Source organism: Python bivittatus, unplaced genomic scaffold, assembly GCF_059951505.1.
Source record: "Python bivittatus isolate LINGU-HERP-01145 unplaced genomic scaffold, Pbiv_v1 ctg000980_np1212, whole genome shotgun sequence".
NCBI lineage: Eukaryota > Metazoa > Chordata > Lepidosauria > Squamata > Pythonidae > Python > Python bivittatus.
Genome location: NW_028277125.1, coordinates 26,440,083 through 26,463,498, shown reverse-complemented (window position 1 = coordinate 26,463,498; position 23,416 = coordinate 26,440,083). Strand labels below are relative to the sequence as shown.

The 23,416-nt window shown below is 37.4% G+C and overlaps 1 protein-coding gene across 2 annotated transcripts in view; it reads right to left on the bottom strand.

The window, feature by feature from the left end:
- PLOD2 (procollagen-lysine,2-oxoglutarate 5-dioxygenase 2) overlaps positions 1-22,508 on the bottom strand; it is a 62,334-nt gene extending 39,826 nt beyond the window's left edge. The window contains exons 1-3 of one of the 2 annotated variants that reach the window (XM_088131853.1): positions 21,883-22,508; positions 9,055-9,146; positions 5,626-5,756 (exon numbers count right to left, since the gene is read on the bottom strand). In XM_088131853.1, coding sequence (XP_087987979.1) covers positions 5,626-5,756; positions 9,055-9,146; positions 21,883-22,003 — 344 coding nt within the window. In that variant the 5' untranslated portion in view covers positions 22,004-22,508. The remainder of the gene's footprint in view (positions 1-5,625; positions 5,757-9,054; positions 9,147-21,882) is intronic. The other variant, XM_088131851.1, reaches the window with a different exon arrangement.
- Positions 22,509-23,416: the final 908 nt, after the last annotated feature.

Genomic DNA, 23,416 nt, shown 5'->3' with positions numbered 1-23,416 from the left:
AATTTGGCCCTGGGACAGAAGATGTGCTCTGTTCTCTAAGGACTGAGTAGGGCTTTAGCTTGCAGCACCAACTGATGTGCCTCACAGATGTTACTATTTAAAACATGCATTACTTTGCAGAAACTCTATTCACATCTGGATATATATTTCTGGGGAGGAAAAAAACTTTAAACAATGCCTATGGTATTATTTACACGGACTCCTACTTCAGTGTATATTATTGGAAAAATGATTGCTGAAGTAGTGCTTTTCCTGGGATTACCACAAACTAAAATGAAAGATACAGCAGCCTCCATATTATTCTAAAAAATATCCAAATTCTCAGAAATATTTGTGAATTATAGTGTAAACCAAAGCAACATTTTTTACAATGTGATATTTAAACATTTTCTGTTTATGTTCCTGAAGAAAGAACTTGATGGCAAATTCTAGATAGATAGATAGATAGATAGATAGATAGATAGATAGATAGATAGATAGATAGATAGATAGATAAGCAGATGGTCTCTGTTTATTTTCAGAATGTCAAAAGTATTTCTTTATACCATGGATATAAAGGGGAGTTTCCACTGTCCATCCCCCAGGATCAGTTATAATCTCCAGATACCAAGTTTAAATTGTGAAAGACAAGTTCCTAATCCTTCTAGAGTTTGAAATATAAGGAAAAAAATGCAGCCATTATTTTGCTCATTCATTTTCTTAAAAAAAAAAAAAAAAACAGCTCATCCCTCCATTCCATGGGTTTTTAATAAGCAAAGGAAATCATAGCAATGACCACATTCTCTGGCTAAGAAACTATGATTTCTAGGTAAAATGCATGAGTTACTCCATTAACTATCCATCCAATAACCCAAGATTTAACGCAGCTGTGACTGGACAGGTTTGTCTTCTCCATAATAAAAGATATCAGTAGAGACAGGAATCCACAATCTTTCTATGGTCATCATGAACTTATTTATTTGTGCCTTTAAAAAAAAGCATTCCATACAAATTCCACTGCAGCTTTCCGCAGAGTGCTCACTGATTCATCTAATGTTATAAATAGGGTGCTAATTCCAGAAAACACTATGTTCCTAAGACCCCCCCCCCCCCCAGGCAAGTTCATCTAATCTTTCCCCCACCTTTGTTCTCAAGTATTTTTAAAAAGTAACTTTCATTCTAAATAATAATATTTTTAAAATGCTAATGTTCATACCTTTTGGGTGAAGCCTTGGTATACCTTTCTACCACGATATATAAATGTTATGGAATAAGATGCAACAGGCCACACATGAGAGAAATGCACAGGACTGTTTCAGCCTTGTGCCTTGTGTACATAAACTGAGTCACATCCTGCTGTATAGCTTAACTCTCCATCTCTCCAAAAGATTCTCACTGGCAAGCATGTTTGGATCATAGCAAGCAACTTTTGAATAGTTAAGGGTTAAAATGGATACTTCACTATTAGGATCAGAAAAGATAGCAATAATTAATTAAATCAAAGGTTGAGAGGGATTTTACAGTAGAGCAGTAAAGTTGCAACAGTAACAAAGCACAACATATAAGTAAATCAGTAGTAGGATAAGAAATACATTAAGTAACAGAAGATGTAACATCAAAAAACTGAGAATTGGAAAATAAAGACATTTTAGCCTAGTTCCAGATTATTAAGAGTAGGGGACTTACACTCGCTGAAAAGAACAGTTTATAACATCTCTAACAAGATATGACCCTTGTAGAAGGGCATATAATGAACCTAGTTTGGAAGTCAAAAACCATGATAAATAGCAATGGTAAATCTCTTCTGTAATCCTGCCAAAAAAAAGCACATGATTCAGTCACCAGAAGCTGAGCTTTACCTTTTAAAGGCTATTAACCCTATTTGGAGGAGGGGGAGGGTACCAGATAGAGAGGTGCTGATTTACAAAAGGAAAAGAAAACAGATTTGTTCTATGCTCCAACAATATGGTAGGAATCTGGGAGAAAAGAAAATCTATTAATATAAATGCATGTGCGTGTGTGTATAGTTATACAGTTATATATATAGTTACCTAGTAGGTTTCTGAAAACTCCCACTGTTATACTTTTTCCCAGGTTTTGGCAGAAAGATGAAAAGGAAAAAGAAAAAGAAAAAGAAAAAAAGAAATGTGCTTTGAGATTTCTTCTGTATCCAAAACCTGGTTGGCTGCTGTTCCAACAGCCGTCTGGGCAAGTTGGCAAAACCAGAGACTGAGATAAAGAACAATGCAAAATAAGGAAAAGCTGGCAGAGAGGGGAAAGTGGCAGCTGGCTGAGTGCTACATTTTCCCTCTTTGCAAAGCTGAAAGCAGGAACGTTAAGCCAATGACATGATCCAGATGCAGCCCAGAGCACAACTTTCCAGACAGCGTTTTCTTTACCACAAAACAGAGTGACCTAATGTTATTCTGTTGGCTCCTTCTATCCTCTTTCTGTCCCAGAGAAGAAGCATCCAGACTATTCGTTAAAGCGGTCACAGAGCAGTGATGCAAAAAAGGATAGGCTGGCATAGCCAGATGGCTTTTGTTAATTTGTTCTAATTACTTCTCATTAATTAGTCCAGAGGTTAGCTATGTGGCAACCACTGAACTTCCCTAAAAGTAAAAATTGCCAAAATCTTGTCATGCTGTAAGATTTCATGCAATGAATTGTTAGAACGATGAAAACCTCTCAGGGTTTCAGGCAAGAATGGGAAAACCTTCTAATGTTTTGATGGTGCTGAATAAGATATTGTGATTGTTAGTGAGAACTTTCTTTGGCTGGTGGGGGGTGGATTCCTGTCATTGCATCAGAAGATGTGTTAGTATCTGGAAAGACTGAAACGAAATGCTCAATATCAACCTTTATTTGAACATATAAGTTCCCGATTTCTTTGTCCACGGATGCTATTTATCCAATACTTAAAATACAAATACACACATACTTTCATTTATGAAACTCAGTGATATTCCAGCAGAATAAGTCTAACTCTCATGTTGTGGAATGATCTTCAAGGAACTACTAAGAAAAGCCTGAATTTGCAAGTTACTTAAGCCCCATTCAGACATTTGTTATCCAAGGCATTTTGCTGATGTCAACAAGTAATGCTGGCTGCTACAGACACTTCTATGCTCAGTCTGAATGTCTGCAGCAGTGAAGCCAGGTTCACTTCCATGCAATTTGGATTTGGACAATGTAGGATCCCAGCTCACATGGAAGGCAGTACATATGTATGCAAATGCTTCCTTGATGCAAACATTTACACAGAACATGCAAGTGTTGTAGCAGTTGAGCTAATTAAAATGACATCAGTGGGAGGATGTTCCCAAGTGCTCACATGTTGAGTGCTACAGTCAATGAGCAATGGAAAAGGGCTTTAGAATCCTAACATTTAATGTACAGTACATCTTGATTTTCGTGGCCTATGTGGTCACCAAAGTATCCTATTCAATGGTTTCATTGTCAAAACAAAGGCAAAGAAGTAGGGCACTTAAATTCCTCTCTATATCTGTGACCTTGAAAATTAAACACACTTTGCATTTCTTCCAAATATCAGTGACAAATGCTAAAATGCTTGTCTGACCCAGAGATATAGGGATTCCAACATTTTTTAATGAGTTAGAATCCATAAGTTTCCTGCTGTAATTTTGATTATGTGCCATCAAGTCTGTGTGGACTCTTACCAACCACACAGATAGCCTTTCTCCAAGATTACTTATCCTAACCTGGTCCTTCAGGTCTTCCAATGGTGCACCCATCACTGCTGTAATTGTAATGGTACATGAGAATGACTTTGGCAGACAGGAAGAAGAGCCACAGACTACAGAACCACCATGCAAAAGGTATCTCAGTCCAGAGAAGCAGAGGGGACATGGGAAGCATTTCAGAAGGGACCCTTCCTAGTTTTCTAGAGAGTAAAAGGAAGGAGTGGAGGAACAATTTCAGACTTGCAAGTTAGAGCTAGTATTCATTGTTGTGCTTCATGTCTAGACTACTTCGAAGGGCTAACAGTAATCAAGTTCATCTACCTCATCATCTTCTTCTACTCTTTCCTTCTACCTTGTTCACTTAGCTCTCCATGATATTCTTCTCCAACATCAATGTTCAAAATCATCAAAACCCTTTCTATCCTGCATTATGAAATTATATTGTGGGAAAATTCCTCAAACTGCAAATATACAGCAAAATGGCTATATATATATATAATTTTAGTAATGCAAAATCATCATTTACATTTTGCTTTTCTCCCTCTTTTATCAGAAACAAGGTTTTTCTCAGCTAATCACAAGAAGCATAAAAACTGGTGTGCTGCAATTCAGCCAGAGGTCTAATCGTTCCTGCCACAGTAAACATCTTGGACTGACTACTTTCCAAAACATATATAAAAGGATAGAGATCCAATGCAAACAGGCATTCCTTGCAGAGCTGTACCAACCTGCATGTATTGTATAGGTCAATACTCACTGGTCTTCCTCATTCATTGCACCAAACCACCCAATTTGTATTAAGAGAATGTGACACATAAGTGAAAACCTGTGCATACAAAAATCTTTGCCTAGTGGCTTCTACATGTATGAAGGTAAAGCTCAAGAAGTATCAGCCAGTAGGCATATTACCACCATTAACAGCTGTTTAAAGTTAAAGTATTATCCCATGTGTTAAAAGATCAGACAAAACAAACTTCATTGTAGCCAATATTGTTGCCCTGATCACTGTATCAGACTGTCTAGTTTTAACTAACTTGGGAATTATATACCCTTTAATGCCATGCATAAAAATGAATATTATATTTTAAATTCTGTATTTATGAGAATTTGAAAAAAAAATTAAAAGTACTTATACTTCCATGCAGCAGTTTCAGTTCTGTAGCCCTGATCAAGTTACAGATCACTACCATCCCCATCTCTGAAGCTTCTTTCAATCTGGGTTCAAATACTAAATTGAGCCAATTATATTTAGTTCATTTCTAGTTTATTGCAAAGGATTGTAAATTGACGTGTGAACTCAATCAACTGTGGCTTGATCAACAAATCATGTTTAATGTGTAAACCTTGGAACATGATGTAGTGACAGAACAGGAACTCTAAACAAGCATGTTGAAGGGATCCCATGGATTACTCATAGTGCACTACTCATACATTATTTATACTCTAGGTCTTAAATATTTACCAAAACAAATCCTTCTTATTTTATATCTATGGCAGGATTTCCAAGGCAGAAAGAATAGCATTATCAAGGTTCATGCCCCGGCATCTGACTCTCCATTTCAGAAGATTGACAAGTTGCTATTATCTAGCTACAGCTTCCTATGCATTTTAATATTGCAAGTTAAAAAGACATGTTGCCCATTTATTTCTGATAGAAAAGACTAACTCATACAAGAGGAATGCTTATTTGGGACTGTATGATTCACAGCTTCTAAAGCCCTGATAACATCTCTGGCACCTTCAAGGAATATGACTGCCATAATCTTTGACAATGCTTTACATCTGTAAATCCAGTAGAAAAAAAACTGGAAGTAGAAAACAGACTCTGATTCTGTTACTTAAGACCAGGGCAGCAGAAAAGATCCAGCATGACACAACAAAACTAAAATGTTTTGTTCCCAATGACTACAATATGAAACCCAAAACAAGGAATTCCTCTTACCAGTCCACATACATAACCACCATATGATCAGCATATGTCTCCAATGCAGATTTCAACAGACGTATTTTCTGGCCTCCACCGATAGAATTTGGTCCCTCTCTTCCTTTCCACTCCTCACCTTTGCCCAAGATCTAGAAACAAAAATAACATGGTTTCTTTTGTATTGTTAAAGATATGTTGTCATCATTTCAGCATAACAGGAACACAGAAAGCTTATGCTGTGTCAGATCCATGGCTCTTCTGGTTTTATCTGGATTTTACAAAAGGGTCTTTCCTAAACTTGCCAAGGATTGAATGTATTGAAGTCAGTCACGATAAACTTCACACTATTTTTCAACTTGAGTGGTTTGATTCAGGTGACAAAAATAATACAGTATTTCTACCCATATCTAATCTTTACCTTTCTCATAGCCATTTTTTTAGTTGTGAAATAGAGATTCAATTTTTTTTTTTACTATTAATAGCAATAGACATCTACCCAGGGCCCAGTACTGAAAGTGGACTAAATGGAGCTTGGTGCTCTCTGAGCTTGGTTGTTTGCTTGTAGATGTTTCATTATCAAACTAGGTAACTTCATCAGACTGATGATATTACTAGCTGGACTCCTGCAAACAAACAACCAAGCTCAGAGAACACCAAGAACTCCACAATTCAACCCTCATCTATAGATATTCTCTTCTACTGGAGTGGGCTAAATTTCTTTTGGGAAGGCTACCAAAAAAAAAAAAGACTAGTCCTTTGTCTGGGATACAGACAAAAACTGTTATACAAGAAGGCTTACCAACTTGGAAAAAAAATGATAAAACAATCTCCAATTTCCTCTCCCCAAGCCTAGGAAATTTACAATCTTACCCTCATCCGTTTTGCACCATCATTCTGCTTACTGTGACCTTCAGTCCTGCTCCCAAAAAGTTTGCCATAAAAATTTATGGAATATTATATGAGTATGGAGTGGCCATAGAAATCAAAACAAACAGACTTGCCATATTTTAAGAGCTGTAAACTCCCTCCCCCCTTCCCTTTTGCAATAAGATGATGCCATGAGTAAGTTTATGTGAAAGAAAAAAACAGTTACTCTTTGGTTAAGAATATTCTCTCATGTTTGAAGAGTGGTATCACTGGTTTCTGTTGTTTGGGATACAGAAAATTTATGGGAAGTGAAATGCTGGCTTAATATGGATTAACTTTGGAGGACATGATATTTGAAAGAGTGTATATATGCATATTAGGCTTCACTGTAGCTTGTTTTTTTTTTTAAAAAAAGGATAGTTGACCCCTGACCCGACTTGTGTTAAAAGGACTGATTGATATTTACTAACTTTTACAACATATGCTTGGAATTAAAATATCAGAAGAAGAAAAAAATAAGGGTAGACTGAGAAAAACTGTTCCTTTCTTTTTAAGGGGCTAAAAAGAATTATTATTGTAACAAAAAGATACAGTCACAAGGGCTGTGGAATGAGTTAAATTCAAAGGGTAAAATGTGTCTTGGCATGTTCGTGGGTACACACATAGCACCTGTCATTAACACCTTTTTCTGGGTTTGTTGCCAGCTACAGAGGACAGCTGTATATTTCTCCACAAATTAAGGCTTGTTGAACAATTGCAATGGTTTGTTGTGCCTAAACCAGTGATGGCGAACCAAAGACACGTGGGTCAAAGGTGACATGCCATGACGTTTTGGGTGACATGCCAGCATTCACCAACACCCGACAACAACTATTGTTTGAGTTACCTAAGAAACTGAATTTGTTTTACTCGTATTTCATTTTTGTAATTATTTGACATTTCTTTATATAGCACCACAAATGACTGGACTGTATTTTTTTTTTAAATAAATGAATATGTAAAGAATTGTTTCTCTTTTGTTTGGGGGCAGGGGGGTGACACGCCAGCAGAGTCAAGTTAGGCATTTTCCGAATTTTTCACATGCCGAAGCCAAAAGGTTCACCATCACTGGCCTAAACTGTGCAAAACAGGAAAAAGCCTGCAGCGCTTTACTTCTGTTTCTTTCCATTGTACTAACACTAATAGCATGAACAAGCTTTTACACCATTGTAGCTAAAGTACTTTCATAATAATAAGCTCCAGAATAATTGGTGAGTTTTAATTTACTTAAATTAATTTAATTAATTAATTAATTAATTAATAATGGTGAGTCTAATATTTATTGAAGTGGCTAATTGGGATATTTTAAAAAAAATTAAGGAAAGGGGGTAATGAATCTGCCAGGTACAAAACAGGACTAGAACAAACATGGTCTTTCTATCTTCTTCAGCCCGTGGGTAGTAATTACAAAGCAGATTCTCTTTCCTCAGGCCAATAACCAGATATGGTAAACTAGAGAAATGAGAGAAAGCTCATACCTGCCATCTTGATTTCCAATCTGTGTTTAATTTTCTATTTAAATTGGTGTAAAAAGTAATTTTGATTGTTTTTTAAGAGCTTAGAAACTAGCTGAGAAACAGTCAATAGATTCTAAACATGTTGGGGGAATCAATCATTCTCTGTGTAGACGAGTTCTGTTCTTTCATTCTTAAATATGTAGCCTTCTCATATTTGCTCCTTTATAAAGAGATCCTATGTGAAAATAAGTGGCACATGGATAGGCATTTTCCACTTGATCAGTTGTTGCCTAATTTTAAAGTTTCTAAACCATGATTGTGTTTCAAGTCTTCATGCACACAATTTTGAAGCATATGTCTAGGCTGTTCATAAGAAAGATAAGGTGTTACTAGTAACACAAAGCACAATTCAGTTCCACTCCAAACTTTCAATATCTCCACAATACTAATTGGATAAAAAGGGCTGTTGTCTTAATAAGATCAAAGGAAATCTAATAAATCAAAGATTATATCCTAGATATCTATGGCAATATTAATTTTTAAATGCTGGCGCTAAAACTAAAGAGACCATTACCACTGTCAATGCATTCATATTGAATAAATCAGAACAAGTATCCCACTGAATCCAGGAGGTAGAATAAGATCATCAAACCAAAAATAAATTACACTGAGATGAAAAGGGATGAAATTTTAACATGAAGTTATGGAATAAAAGGGAATATTTTGGAATCATAACAGATGCAAAGCATCATGAATATAATTGAGTGGAAACAGAAAGAGGTTAATATTTGCAGACTGTTCAAAAATCTTGCCAACGTTTCAGTCTATATGAAATTTTCTCCTACACACGTAAAAGATTTTGCACCCAGAAGATTAAAAGTTAGGCCACACTAACAAAGCTACAGCAGGAAATAATATGGAGCTGGCAAAACATCCAGCACGTGGCAACAGAAAGATTTTCTGATTTCTTTCTATGCTTTCATTTTAGCATAGTGTAACCTTATGCCCCATGCATGTATGTGTATATGCACACACCGTGGAAATTGTCTCCAATGTCACGAAAGGGAAAATGAACACACAATACCTTTACTGTGTAGTTGAAGTGATTTGCTGATTGCATAAATCGGTGAAACCCATCTGTTTCCTTGGTTGCAACAGTTAGAATTAAAAGCTTATCTAGTGAAGGAAAAAAGAGAAGACATTTGTTCTTGAATGATGAAATAAGATAGCTGAAAGATAAGGAAAATCTGTGAAGTTGGCTAAACTCATCAAAATCTCATAATAAATCAAATCTTTATTTCATCTTGAATCATAACAACTGGGAACTACGTCAATTTTTCATCAGAAGCTCAGAAATTAAGAAGTTGAGATAAATTAGCTGTTAAATTTAGTACAAGGAGTACCGTTGAATGGAAATGTGATATTATCCATTACTACTTAAATGATAGTTTTATTTAATCAATTGTATGATCAATTGTATAATTTACAATTAGGATAAAATGCAATTTAGCAACACATTTCATTTTAAAGATTGGAATGAAAATTGTCAAGTCCATTTGAAACCTGGCTTATGGAAAACATCTGTCCAAATGAATTCTCAGTGTCCAATTACATGGGATGGAAGCCATTACCAGTTCAGGCCAGATTCATAACTTGGCCTCTCTAATGTACCAAAACCAAAATTCTTGGAAATTTTCATATTCACAATAAAAACTTTTATATAGTCTCTGAATATCTGTGTAAATAGGAATGGAGCCATTCACAATCATGGAAAAAACTATACATTTCAATAGCTTGTTCTTACAGCGCAAATGGGAAAATTCATTCTGAGTGTCATCAATTTGAACATTACTGAGAATTAGTACCGATCTGAGAATTTCTACCTCAAAGCATTATTTTAAATTGCTCACCACTAGTACTAGTTATATTTTGGCATATTTGATAGATGTGGCATTAACTGCAGGTGTTGTTGCTCTTTTTTAAAAAGTACTATTGAAAGTTACAAAGTAATTTTTAACAATTTCCCTTGTGAACCACAAAAGGAAGGAAACATGAAAAGTTACTATTTTTTCCTCTTTGTTTGCAGAGCTTGAGTTATGAAGCTTGTGAAAAGAGAAAACTAGATATATAGTATGCTGGAAACTGAGACTGCACATAACTAAGCAAGACAAATCAAATCTCTCAGCAACAGCAAAATTACTTCCATTCCACTTTGAATTACATTGCAGAAATGATGAAACTTTGATATAAGTAGGACTTTTGTTTGGAGGGACTCAGAAATCTCCTCACTCCTGCTTTATATTACCTACGGTCTTCCAAATATTCTCCTTTCTCAGGAGTTGAGAAGGAAAGGGGTATAGGTGTGAGATACAGCTAAGAGATGTGCTTGCCACAAGCATATAAATACTCTGTTGATCTAATCAAATCATAGGAAAAAAATTAAACATTTGCAAATATTGTACATCAGTCAGAATACCACACAGGGGAAGTTAGAAACTAATATTTCTCTATAACGTTTTAGTAGTTTTTCTTCTTTCCATTTTTTTAAAAATAACAAATAGTGGAGATTTTGGCATTTAGCTCAGAGATTCAAATCCTTTCTCAAGCTGTTAAAATAATTTAACGCACTGTTTTTTATGGTTAATTTCTTATCAGCAATATACTGAGCATTAACTGTACAATTTCAGTAATTTCCTTGTCCACTTACAGATATTATATTTTGGCAATTTTTCCTTTTTCCTTTTTTCCTTTCTTCCTTTCACTTGTTCATTTGCTTTTTTTTCTTCTTTTAAAAACGATTTAACATTTTAAATAAAATAAAATAAATATAGCACTGAAGAAACAGTAATCATGATAAGGATTGCTAGAAAACAGGGAATTTTTTCCCTTCTTCTTTGTACCTGACCAAGGAGTTCAGACAGATAGAATGATCATGTTGGATTAATCAGTAGCAGGGGATGGGCCATAGTTTAATGGCTGATCTCACCCTGCATAATCTGACTTGGCCTGGATAAAGTCATAGGATGAAAGCCGTTGGTGTCCACTCAGCAGTCTTGTACTAGAAGAAATACCCCTTTCCTCTTGCAATTGCTTTCTTCCTCTCCAAAATGTGGTTTAGAATATTATTATATTTAAGAGAAATTATATTTCTCCTGTTTCTACTCAAATTTGAACAAAACAGAAAGCAAGTTTGCTTCAAGGAGTCAACTGAATGAAGCAGTTGCATTTTTCACTTGCATGGACATGTAAAAAAAGATGTGGTTGCTTTAAAGAGATGTTGTTCCTCTTCTGAGATTATTTTCAAAGCATACACAACTCTACAAAAGAACTTCAAACATTGTTTTTTAAGATTTTTTTATCCTGCCTTTTTTACTTTTATAAATAACTGAAGGCGGTGAATATACCTAATACTCTTTCCTCCTTCTCTTTTCCCCACAAAAACAATGCTGTGAGGTGAGTTGGGCTGAGAGAGGGACTGGCCCAAAGTCACCCAGCTGGCTTTCATGCCTAAGGTGGGACTAGAACTCACAGTCTCCTGATTTCTAGCCTGGTGCCTTAACCACTAGACCAATCTGGCATTTTGACTATGCTATGGATTTTTAGGATCACAAGGCAAAGACTACCTGGCCAAATATTAAATTCACCTACAGACTTAATTGTTTATCAGGACCACTGATGCTAGAAACAGTGTCAGTTTATAGTTTTATTAGGTTTTTTCTTGTGACTTTAACGGTAGATATTACATTTCAACTTTTTTTTTAACTTTTCATGTTCTTGTGTATGGCTGCTTCTTATGTTTATCTTGCTCACTGTGTGAAAGATAAATATTAATTTAATTTCTAGTATTTGTCTATGCCACCTTGCAAAATTTGTATTTTGACAGGCAACTTAAAAATCTGCTAAATAAACAGACAACATTGCCCTATATAGAGTTAATTGAATTATACTTTGCACCAAGCATTAATGTGGTTGCTTCATTTTCTTTAGCACCATGTGTGACCTGGGCTACTATGATTTGTTCACCAAATTATGATTAAACAAACTTCAACTAGTGAAGCCAACCTCCATGGGTGATGAGATGAAGGATTCTGTGTTAGGATTTATTAAATCTTACGGAGCATTCACAAGCAACGGAGAACCAACTTGAACAGGAATTTAAAATTCATCCATTTGGATAAAATTCTATTGCATTGTGTACAACTTAGTCAGCAAACTTCTGGGAGCATATTCTGGAAAGGCAATATACTTTATAATATTTGAAACAACAATGTGCCAAAATCTATTTTCTACTTTCTTGGAAGCATTCTTGTCCTGCAAAAAGGGTTTTATTTTCCTATTTTATTCTCAAGGTGTTTCAGAATTTCTTTAAACAGTTTTGGTGGATTTTTGTTTTGTTTTTATCTTCACTGTTATAAAGTGCAGAAGATACAAAAAAATGTTCAGCACAAGACTAATTCTAAATATAGAAAGCATTCAGAATTCTAGTACACGGCCAGTTTATCACTTAAGTAATACTTTACTTAACTACTCCAACCCCCCCCCCCCCCAGAAAAACATATCCCAAAACACAACAAACTGTTTACTTTATCTGGTCTTTGGACTAGTATAAAACCCATTTACAGTATGTATGGATTTACATATTATAAAGAACATTGGGTTATACATATGAATCTCATGCTAAAATTAGGCATCAATTAGTTAAGGAAAAGAATGTTTTAACATTGAAAGTCATCTCAAGGAAAGGAACTTGTTTCTCTCTTTAAGTGTTTTTGAACTGCACCGTTAGCTTTTTTCACAATTGTCCACATTGGCTGAAGCTGTTGGGAACTGGAATTCAGCAATATCTGGAGGTTCAGAGTTGCCAAATCCTCACTGGTACAAAACATATATTAAAATTTGTCTAATTTCACGAAATGTAAGAGTAAGGTGCTAAAAATATGCACTCTCTTGAAAACCTACAGAAACAGTAGGACTGAACAGGGTTGACAAAGAACATTCTACATCAGCTTTTCCCAACCTGTTGCCCTTCTGTTATGTTGGATTCTAAGTCCCATCACGCTAGCTGGAGATGGTGGGAACTGTAGCACAATGAAGGCTAGAAGCTACCAGGACAGAAAAGGCTGTCCTACATGATTACACTCAGCAGTCAGAATGTCCATAACATTTTTCCCCTGAACTATTTACAAATATAGGAATAGATTACTCCCATAAGTTTATGTTTATACTTCCAGCTTAGCTACTTATGCAGTAATTAAGAAAGACCATATTTTCCATAATCAAAATCAAATGCCGGGCTGTTTTGCTTGAGCAAGAGAAATGACTTCCTACTAGAAATTAACATTCTTCTGACAAGAATTCCAAAATCTCCATCAAATTTGTATGAGCGTTTAATCCATGACCATATATGGAACTTTTTTCCTTTTACCTCCTGAAATGCAGTCCTATAATCCATTCAAGATTTCTGTTCAGTCATTGTGTCTTTCGATAATTCACTAAGGTTATTTTATTTTCCAAACATGTGGGATTAAATAGAAATTTATTGGCTACTTTGAAAGTACAAGTTATAAGACTGCATTGCATGATGAATCTTGCATTCAGTGTAGCTTACATGTGGAATTTGCATGCTTTCTTTTTACAGCTTTTTTAAAGGATTGTTTTTATAACTTTATGCAAGCTGGTTATAAATTATTACACTAATGTGAAAACCCTCTTGGCCCAAAAGGTGACTTAAAAAAAAAAAAGAAGCAAATTAACAACAGGCACTAAGACCTCTGCATTCTTTACCTAACTGACCATTCTTTTCCAGAGTAAAGATTTATAAACAGTAGCATCATGTGACACCAGTTTTCACACATTCTTATTTTTCACAGGAGGGCAAATGCATGCCTGCAATAAAAGAGGGCATCAGGTTGAGGGCAACATGATTCCAAACACCACTTGCAGGGAAACGGGGAAGGATCTGTCTCCATCTCCTACTTGTAAATACCCCAAAGGCATCTGAGTGGCCACTGGGAAAACCAAATTGCTGGACTTAGCTTGGCCTGATCCAACAAAACTGTTCTTACGTCCTAAGGAGTGAAACATTTTTATCTATATTAAATGTGTGGATAGCTGACATTACAACAGTCTTCCATTGAATTTAAAGGCTTTAAAAGAATCCGTTTAACAAAGAAAATATTTTCTGAAACATACACTGATCAGCAACTTGCCCATTTGAGTAGTAATTACTGGCACACAATGAAAACTGCAAGTTAACTGTATTGATGTAATATTCAAATCTCTTTGGTTTTCTGGTGCCCAGCCAGTTCACAAAGAGTAAAAGGGTTTATACATTTCCCATTCCTCCCCTTCCCCCTGCCCACTATACCAAATGACATGTCATCCAGGCACTGTGGTTACACACAACCAAGCTATTTTGGAAGGAAGGAACATTTTTTGTATGCTGGGCTTGAACAAATCTGAATGAGAGAGGCATGCACACAGCACAGCAATTTGTCCAATATGTACAGTGGAATTGCAAGGGGTATGGATTTAAATCCAAAAGAATTGTTATTCTGGGGTGGCTTCCATAACACAATGCATTAACATTGGATAATCAGAATAAAATAACTACTTCTACAGATTTTATTCAATCTGGGGACAGTAAGAGATAATGTTATGAGCTTAGAGTTTGAGCCGGTATTATAAGGTACAACAGGGAAGATTATCAATGTTAAATGCACTTCAACACTAATCCCAGTTCGCTCAGCATGCAACACATGATTCAAAAGTTAATCTAAAATTAAATAGTTTGTTTCCTGATACTTCTTACTCCAGTCTTTCTGGAAACTTTTTGAAATCCAATTGTTAAAAATTGGATTAATACAATGCATGGATGCCCTTGGGACAGACACTACAACTTTTGAAAAATGTAGTGGCAAGACTGAGTTAAAACTTTTGCACGAACTGCCAATCAGTTACAGAATTAGATGCAAGGCATTGATATTAGCATACAAAATCCTAAACAAATTGGGCCAGTTAACCACTTCTTTGCTGTTGCTAAGAAAACTGTATGAACATGTCTGTCAGCCCTTTGAGGTAGTCCAGTCAGGAAACCAAAACCATGGGTACTAACACTGCATATATTGTAAAGTTACAATAATAGAATCTTGCAAGTCTGAAAGCTCTTCTCCCCTCCCTTTCCTTTACTTTCCAGAGAACTAGGAAGGATCCCTTCTGAGATGCTTTCTCCACCTCTAGTCTTTAGACACCTCTTATCTGATGGCTCTTCCTCTGTCTCCCGAGGTTATTCTCACAGTCCATAAAAATGTCCATGAAATCACAAGAAATCAACCTTTTTCTCTTAAAAAATGTATCTCACCCACCCAGATCACACTCTACTGGCCACAGTTCACAGTATAAGTGAGTGTACTTTTCAAGATGACATCTGCCCTGTGGAATAATCCTGGCCATGTCCATGAGACGTGGGCCTACTTACTTTACCTTCACCTCCTGCACACCTTTGTTCCCCCCTCCACCAGCTCCAAATGATTGCCCAGCACTTCTATGGAGTAATTTGCTATTTAGAAACTCAATTTTAAAAATCTGCAATAATAAATACATGGTTTATTCCAGGTATAGCTTTTAATGCTGGCCCAAATCCCATGTTCTGGCACAGGAGTTCTTTGTGCTGGATCTCAGTAACTGAAATAAAAAATACCCAAGGCTGTTGGCACTGACCAGTTACTAGTAGGAAAAACTGTGTGGCCAACCTTTGAGATAAATAGCTGAGCTCAGAAGGTGCAATGCATCTCTGTCAAAGGAGACAGGCCTTTCCCCTCTCAGGCATGCAAATGCAATAGTGTGGAGTTAAAGAAAAATAAATAACCCCCAGTTCTCAAATGAACACTGCAATTACTTAGACACTGCAATTTAGAGTCCACATAATATGCATGTACATCCTCCCTCTAATTGAACTGAATAAATCCATATGTGCAAGAGGCAAGCATATGTTTTCATAACCCTTTGTGCTTTCAAAACCCACATTCATTAAATCACAAAAATAACACAGAAATGAAACATCATTTTATATGGAGTCAGACCTGATTCAGTCATCAAGCTATTGCCAGCTAGGAGAGACAGACAAACCTTCACTATTAGCAAGGTTTTGTACAAACAAGGAATGCATTTTTCTGCTGAGTGGCCACACTGTCCCCCTGTCAAATATGTAGAATTAAATATGAAGCCTGACATTTCAGAATTATTTCCAGCACGTTAAAATATTGAGCAGGGAAGACAGATTCGATCCAAACTTATGTATCATAGGTTTCACAATAAACACAAGAACTGTGAGGCTGAGAACAAAAAAACTGATTCATAACCCAGCAATAAGACTCATTGCAAATGGACAGTCTGAGTTCTTGAATTTATGGTGCTGCAAATTCCTCCAGTATTGAGAAGAACAAACTCGTTAGAAAGAGAAGACTGCTAATGATTTTATCAGTGTGATCTCAAATATGCCACTGGGTCAGAAACATCTCCATAGACTGGGCAATTTTTCTGCTCGAAATTTCCTCCAATAAATCCATCTAAAGCAGAGGCAAGCAATGGGAGCACTACCACACTCCCCTAACCTCCTTAGTTGCTGTTTCTTTAACTTTAAAAAATATAAACAGGAAATGATATGCATCAAAGCAAAATGTAGACTTTAGAATCAGCCTTATTTGCAACAAATGCCAGCGGGGCATACTGTGCATATGCACTCTTACAATATGAACATGGTGCCTGCCTCCAACAGCCAAACCAATTTATTTTTCTGATCAGCCAAAACTATCTTTCAAGATTTATAGTTCATTCAAGATTTATAGCTCGTGATAAATATGAATGCAGCCATTGATTTTAATGAGCTTCCAACCAACTCTTGTTTTATATCATTGAACTGAACAATCAGATGACATCTTGGTGTGTAGGAATACAAAGCAACCATTTCCCATTTAGTATATTGTTTCATTCCACTGCATACAGCTGTATTCCCAAATTGTGTGAACAGTATATATACATTTCATTATTGTTCAGCTGCTCTGCATTTCAGGAAATACTGAGCAACTGGCTTCAGTTATACAAAGTGAGGAAAGTTTAGAGAAAGTTTCTTGCTTTTAAACACTCTTTTTACAAGGCCAGCTGTTTAGACAGCAGCAGGCAAATATGAGACCAGAGAACATTTTAAATTACTCCTTAGCACCCAGTTTGTTGAGTTTTTGAGCAGGCATGGCTACTGCTTTTCCATGATAACTTGATCCCCTTTGTCCCTCACCCCCTCCGCTTCACTCCAATGAAATATACATATATGAATATATATTGTGTGTGTGTATATAAAATGTGTGTGTGTACTGTCTGTCTGTCTGTCTGTCTCTATATATATACATACACATACATACATATACATATACATATTAACAAAACAAAACCAATTTCTCATACCCTAAACTCCTAGAACTGGTATGAACACTTTATAGAAGAGAATACAAATCTATGATCAACCAGTTTTCAAATTCCACAGATTATTGTTAAATCAAGATATTAACATTTACAAAAAATAATGAAGCAAATGAACACAATGATGTGCCTGCATATAGTTGTAGCTTTATTATTAACCGCACATTTTACATGACTAAAGTGAATTCATTTATTGCTCTGTTTCTGGGTAGTTTCAAGACCAAGTACTTTTAAGAACCTCTGGAGGAAAAAACTCTCACAAGACAAAGTTACACATTAATTGTTGCACTCTACACATCCTTTTTTCAATCAAAGTTACAAAGTAATTGCTGCATGCTACACATCTCTTCTTAATGCAAGCCACATTTATTACAGTTTTTTTTTTGTTTTAATGAGAGAAACGTGTGCCATACAAGTTCATTTATTTGACTTTGAGGATGAGAGGAAGGGGTAAAGAAGCATCTAGCAGAATAATCTGTTTTGACAGAAAGCTTAACTATAACTATTATGTAAGGACTTAAGCAGCCAATACATCTGGGATATGCTCCATAATGCATCTGTCCTCTATAAGTTCTGTTCCAGGCAGTGCATTTTAGCAAATGTAGCATTCATAGTATTTAAATCTCAGTTACAAGTACAGCAACAATTTAACAGCCAGTATTATTTATCCTTATTCAATAGTTACTCTTATGGGTACAAGGAGGAGTGGCATGAAAGAGCCATTGTTATATCTGCGATCCCTTTCAGCTTTTCCCAGTCAAAGCAGAAGTGGCAGGCTCCCCCTCCACCTCCCCCCCCTTTTTTTCCACTAGACCAACAGATGAAGTTGAAAGACTGAAAGATTTAGTCCTCTGAGGCACTGGTGGACAACCACTAGCCCCGGGACTGCAAGCCTCTCCCCTTTTTGTGGCTCTTTGAGACTTCTCCAAAATCTAGGCATGCATTGATGAAAATTAACAGCAATGATTTTCACTGTTTCCCATCATTCTAAGAAAGGAAACCCATCAAAAGAATATGTCACATAAAATTGGTTTGGGACAATAAAGATAGAAGACACCAAAACTCCTTCAAAACTGGGGAAAATAGAAATTTCTATTGTATGATCCTTGACATAATTGTGCCCATTTTGCATCACTGATATCCTTGGTGCCCCCCAAATCTTAAGTGGAACCAAAGATGCCTGCCTCTTCTTCAGGGGAGCTGCAGGACTGCCAGTGAAACATCATTTAAACTTTTCTTCCTTGACTATACTGATCACTGTTTCCAACCATCTGGGCATAGTGAGGACTTGTACTATGGTGAAGTCTTTCTGTGGCTGGAGGCTGATATGACTCTGCCCAGCAGAACACTCAGTTGTGATCTGCAAACACATCATCTTCCCCCAGGCATGTTTTTAAACCCTGCCCAATGAATGCCCTCATCCATTCTAGGAAAGCAGCATGTCCTTACTGGTTGGACTTAATCCAGCACTGAGGACACCCTCTCCTTTTCTATTTTTTCCTCTCCACATTTAAGATATACAAGGGGCTTTCTTTTTCCTCTTTCCTGCCGTCTCTCATAATTCCTGCATATTTTACTTCATTCCTGGCAACTGTACATTCCCTTTCTCCTTTCTTCGAGTCTGCTCCAGTCTAGACAGAGCCACTGTTTCACAGTAACTTATTGTAGTTTCCCGTCTTTCCATTCTGGGGCAGATTGTGAGTTAACATTTTGTGGCCTTCAAAAAACAAAACAACAAACAAACCAAAAAAACACCTTGATACCTTGGTTCTGTTGTTCCTGTCCACTATCTAGAAGAAAGAAACTTTTGGAAATCCTATTATTTTGAGAAAATATGTTCCATTATGTCAGAACCAACAACAATCTGTCAGTCATTCAATTTATCATTGACCAATCCAAAAAAAAAAAAAAATTGGTAGGAAAAAAAAACATGTCAGTGAGATCTGGATAAGCTCAGGGCCTAAATAGCTCCACATGAACCCTCACTGAACAAGCTCAACAAGCCACAGCATGAAATTTGGCCACGCAAAGTATAACATCTATAACTGTGTCATCCAAAAGAAACAAAATAGATCTACCTGGTCTATTAGACAAAAAAGGAGTGATAGGGATATCTCAACAAAATGAGCAATGGAACAGAACATGAGGCAAAATATTAACTTCCTCTGTGCCACAAAGGCAGAGTTAGTCTCCCTTTCCAATATTTTGAAATTTACCCTCCTAAGACTCCTGTTAAGGTGATCCATCATGGTCCTACACTGCCTCAAAGTGGTTAGATGAGTAAGATATCCGGCTGATTGGAAACATTTGAAAAATATGTCAAAATACTACTTCATGTCAGGGTGCAATACCAGGATAAAACACATTGTCACATTCTAGAGTCAAAGCAGCATGATCTTTCAGTAACAGTCCTGCTGTGCATAAGTCTAAATTGTAATGTGAATATGCCTCAGTGCAAGTCATCAATGCCTATGGGATTTATGGTCAAGAATGTGTGTCCACTACAGCCTTCAATCTTAGAGTAGTTTCCTGTTCTCCACAAGTGCCTTATATGAAATAAAATAAACAACTTATTTATAATTTAGGCAATGATTTTCCTTCCATGCAACAACAACAACAAAAAATGAAAGCATTCTTTTCAGTACAGTAGTTGTTTGCTACTTTAAAAGTGTACATCAAGACTAGGTTTCTTGCATTATTATCATACACAGGGGAAAGGACATCAGGCATTATGATTGAATTTCAAGGCTAAATACATGTAAGAGTGTGGAAAAAAGGTCTGATTTAACTCAAGATCCAAGTGAAAAATATGTAGCAAACAATATGTGTATTTTAAACCCATTATCACACTTGAATGAAAGCCTTAAACATCTCTTAAGTGCTTTCCTTTGAACAGGTTTAATGCATGTTTTTATTCTTCTGCTTTACACATTGGGGATTGAATTTCTTATTGCTTTCCAGCTCTTCAGAACAAGCATTTTATAAGATCCAAGGAACAGAATATGAGCAAGACTGGGAGAAAAATTCATCCCATTTTGAGAAAGCTGGCTGGGGGAACAGGAGGATATAAAAATAACAGTTACTAAGGCCAAGAAATTATTTCCCCCAACCCTGCTCTGCAGGCCAAGTCTGTTACCAAATGAAATTATGCCAGGAAAGCAACATTTCCTTTTTTGCCTAAGAAAAAGAAAGGATTTCTTCCTTAGCTTAGAACTTGGATTTCTATGTTTTGCCACTTGTGTTCTGAAATTGAAATCATCAGAGTGCAAAACAGCTCTTCATCCCAGCCATTACAGTGCATTTGACAAGTTACAATTTCCCCCCAAGTTTAAATCACTCTCATATGGAACAATGTATGAAAATCCAAACATGGGCCCACAGCTATTCCATTTCTGACTCTGGACTTAATGCTGCCCAAGACCTCCCCTCTTCCAAGAACAATGGCTTCTGCTTCACTTAATTTTGCTTCTGAGCTATCCTTTTACTCTTTGAAGCTTTAGACATCTGCTACAAAGTGTTTCCCTGATAGAACGTTGTTAAAATCTGAGGTTCCTGAAATAAACTTTATGAGATAAAAGAACACAACATTTGCACTGAACATCTCCATTCATTTTTCCCCCAGACACAAAGAGAATTCCATAAAGAAAACTAAATATTTAAGTGAACCCCCAAATTTCAGAACACATTTTCTTCTGATGGGGGGGTGCGAGTTGCAGTTCACTAACATTGGAAAGGTGCTTTAATCTATTATCTCTTTTTAATAATCTCCACCTTTATCCCAAATATATGTGTTTAGAAACCAGTAGCCGCAACAAGAAACACTTCTGTTTTAATTTGTGTCTAGGTGAGCATTTGCCAGTTATTTAGGTTCTACATAAATGTGGAAGTAAGAAGAAAGGGGGGGAAATGGGAATGATGAGCCCTGGAACATCATCATAATGGAAGAGAATGACCACAAGAAGACTTTTGTCTTCTGAATGGAAGGACAGGAAATGCTTTGAAACTGCTTCTTTGGCAAAACCAGAAATTAAACTACACACAAAGGGGCAAAACCAGCATCTTTCAAAATCAACTTTGGCAAGATCTGGGATCCCCTTCCTTTCCTCTTTTCAAGGGGGCCTCAGCAGCCCAGCCAGCCAGCCATCCATCCACTGCTGTTATTTTAACGTGGATTTAATTTAATCTTACTCAAACGGATGCAAGGGTTTCTCAGAAAAATACCAAAGTTCCATTAAGGGTAGAATCTTCATCCCAGGACGGCCTCCGAGAAATTAACTATTCTCTTAGAAATCAGTCTGATAAAGGAGAGTAGGCTGTACAGGGCAGGAGCATTCTCGCCTTCTGCAGTAGGCATGGCTTACATATAAACTGCAATCAGCGCAGGCCTGGCACGCGTCAAGCTAAGAATTGGGGAAGCAACCAGCGCGAGGTTAGTTACCTGCAGGAATGGGCGACTGAGAGGATTCGGGCTCAGCGAGTTGGACCGGAAGGAAGAGATGGATGATTAAACCCAGGACGAGGGCGAGGGGTCCAGCGGTCCTCATCGCCAAGTTCAGCATTCCGGTAAATCAGCCAACAAAATCAGCGGCTGCCTCTCCTCCCTTTACGTCGGTCGTTCGCGCAAAGGGGATCCTTTCGAAATGGTTCGCCTGCTTTCCCTTTTAATGCCAGGCACGGGGAGCTGCCATCCAAACTCCCGAAAGGAACGGTCTCGGGGAAAAGTTTCTCTGCGGGAGAGGAGGTGGGAGTTGAAAAATCCACTAGTTCACTTGGAAAGAATTGGGGAAGGAGGACCTCTCCGACAGATTTGGTCAAATGCACGGATGGAGTAGTCGCCGCCTCCTTCTGCTGCTCCCTTCAGCCCTCCGTTAAGGGCAGTAGGCAAAGGGCACGCGTGAGGATCGCCAGAGCTTTTATACGCCAGGCGGGTGTGGGAGGGCGGGGCAGCAGGGAGACCTGAGCGGAGTGAAATCGGAGCTTCTGGAGAAGGAGCTGCAAGATTCAGCCATTGGCTCGCGGCGAAGTCGGGCGGGGAGCGTATCTTCCTTCTTGCATCCAGTCTCTTCTCCTCCCTCCCCCCCCCCATTTATTTTTTGCGCTTCACAGGGCTGGTGCGAAGAGAACATCTGGCATCCTCAAATGAGCATGTGTGAAATATTTGCGCATGCTCAGTAGAGAGGTGAAGCCGTCGCCCGAACCCTAAATGCTCGCTTGATAAACGTCGACCCGCTTGCTGCTTTCCAGAAAGCGCTGCTCTTTTCAATCCTGTGCAATTGCACGCGGAAGGGAGAAGTAGGGCGCGACCCAGGATGGTAGCAGTGGGATGGTATAAAGCATGTCTCTGTTTTTGTTTTTAGCAGCCTGGTTGTCGCTTTGATACAAAAGAGGCACAATATTGTGGAATAACAGTGTTTCTCAACCTGAACATCTTTAAGATGTGTGGACTTCAACTCCCAGAATTTCCCAGCCAGCATGGGGAAGTTCACACATCTTAAAGTTGCTGAGGTTGAGAAACACTGATCTATGACATTGGTGTATCCAGAAGACCAGATTGCTTGCCTGGGCCACTAATCATTTCTCAAGGGCAGAAAGACACAATGTCATCCTTTACTTGCCACCAATTCATCAAGAAAGCAACCAGCCCCTGTTGTGAGTCAAAAGTAATATTTTCCATGACACAAGAATCTCGTTTGCCTGCTGTCCTCATTACGTTTCATGTAAAGCCCTTCACTCCACTCCACTTTTGTGTGCTGTGGCAGGAATACCCCATTCTCTTCCCTTACTGGTCATCTAAGGCTATTCATACTGAGCATCTGGATTGGTGAAAGGCTGGGCCTTTTTAAACAAACAAACAAACAGACAAACAAACAAATCCCCAATGGAACAGTGAAAGGTTGGTTTGACTTCCCTTTTCTTCAGTTTCCTGAAGAATGGTGAAAGAATGAATATTTCCTTTTTTCTTTCAGATAAAA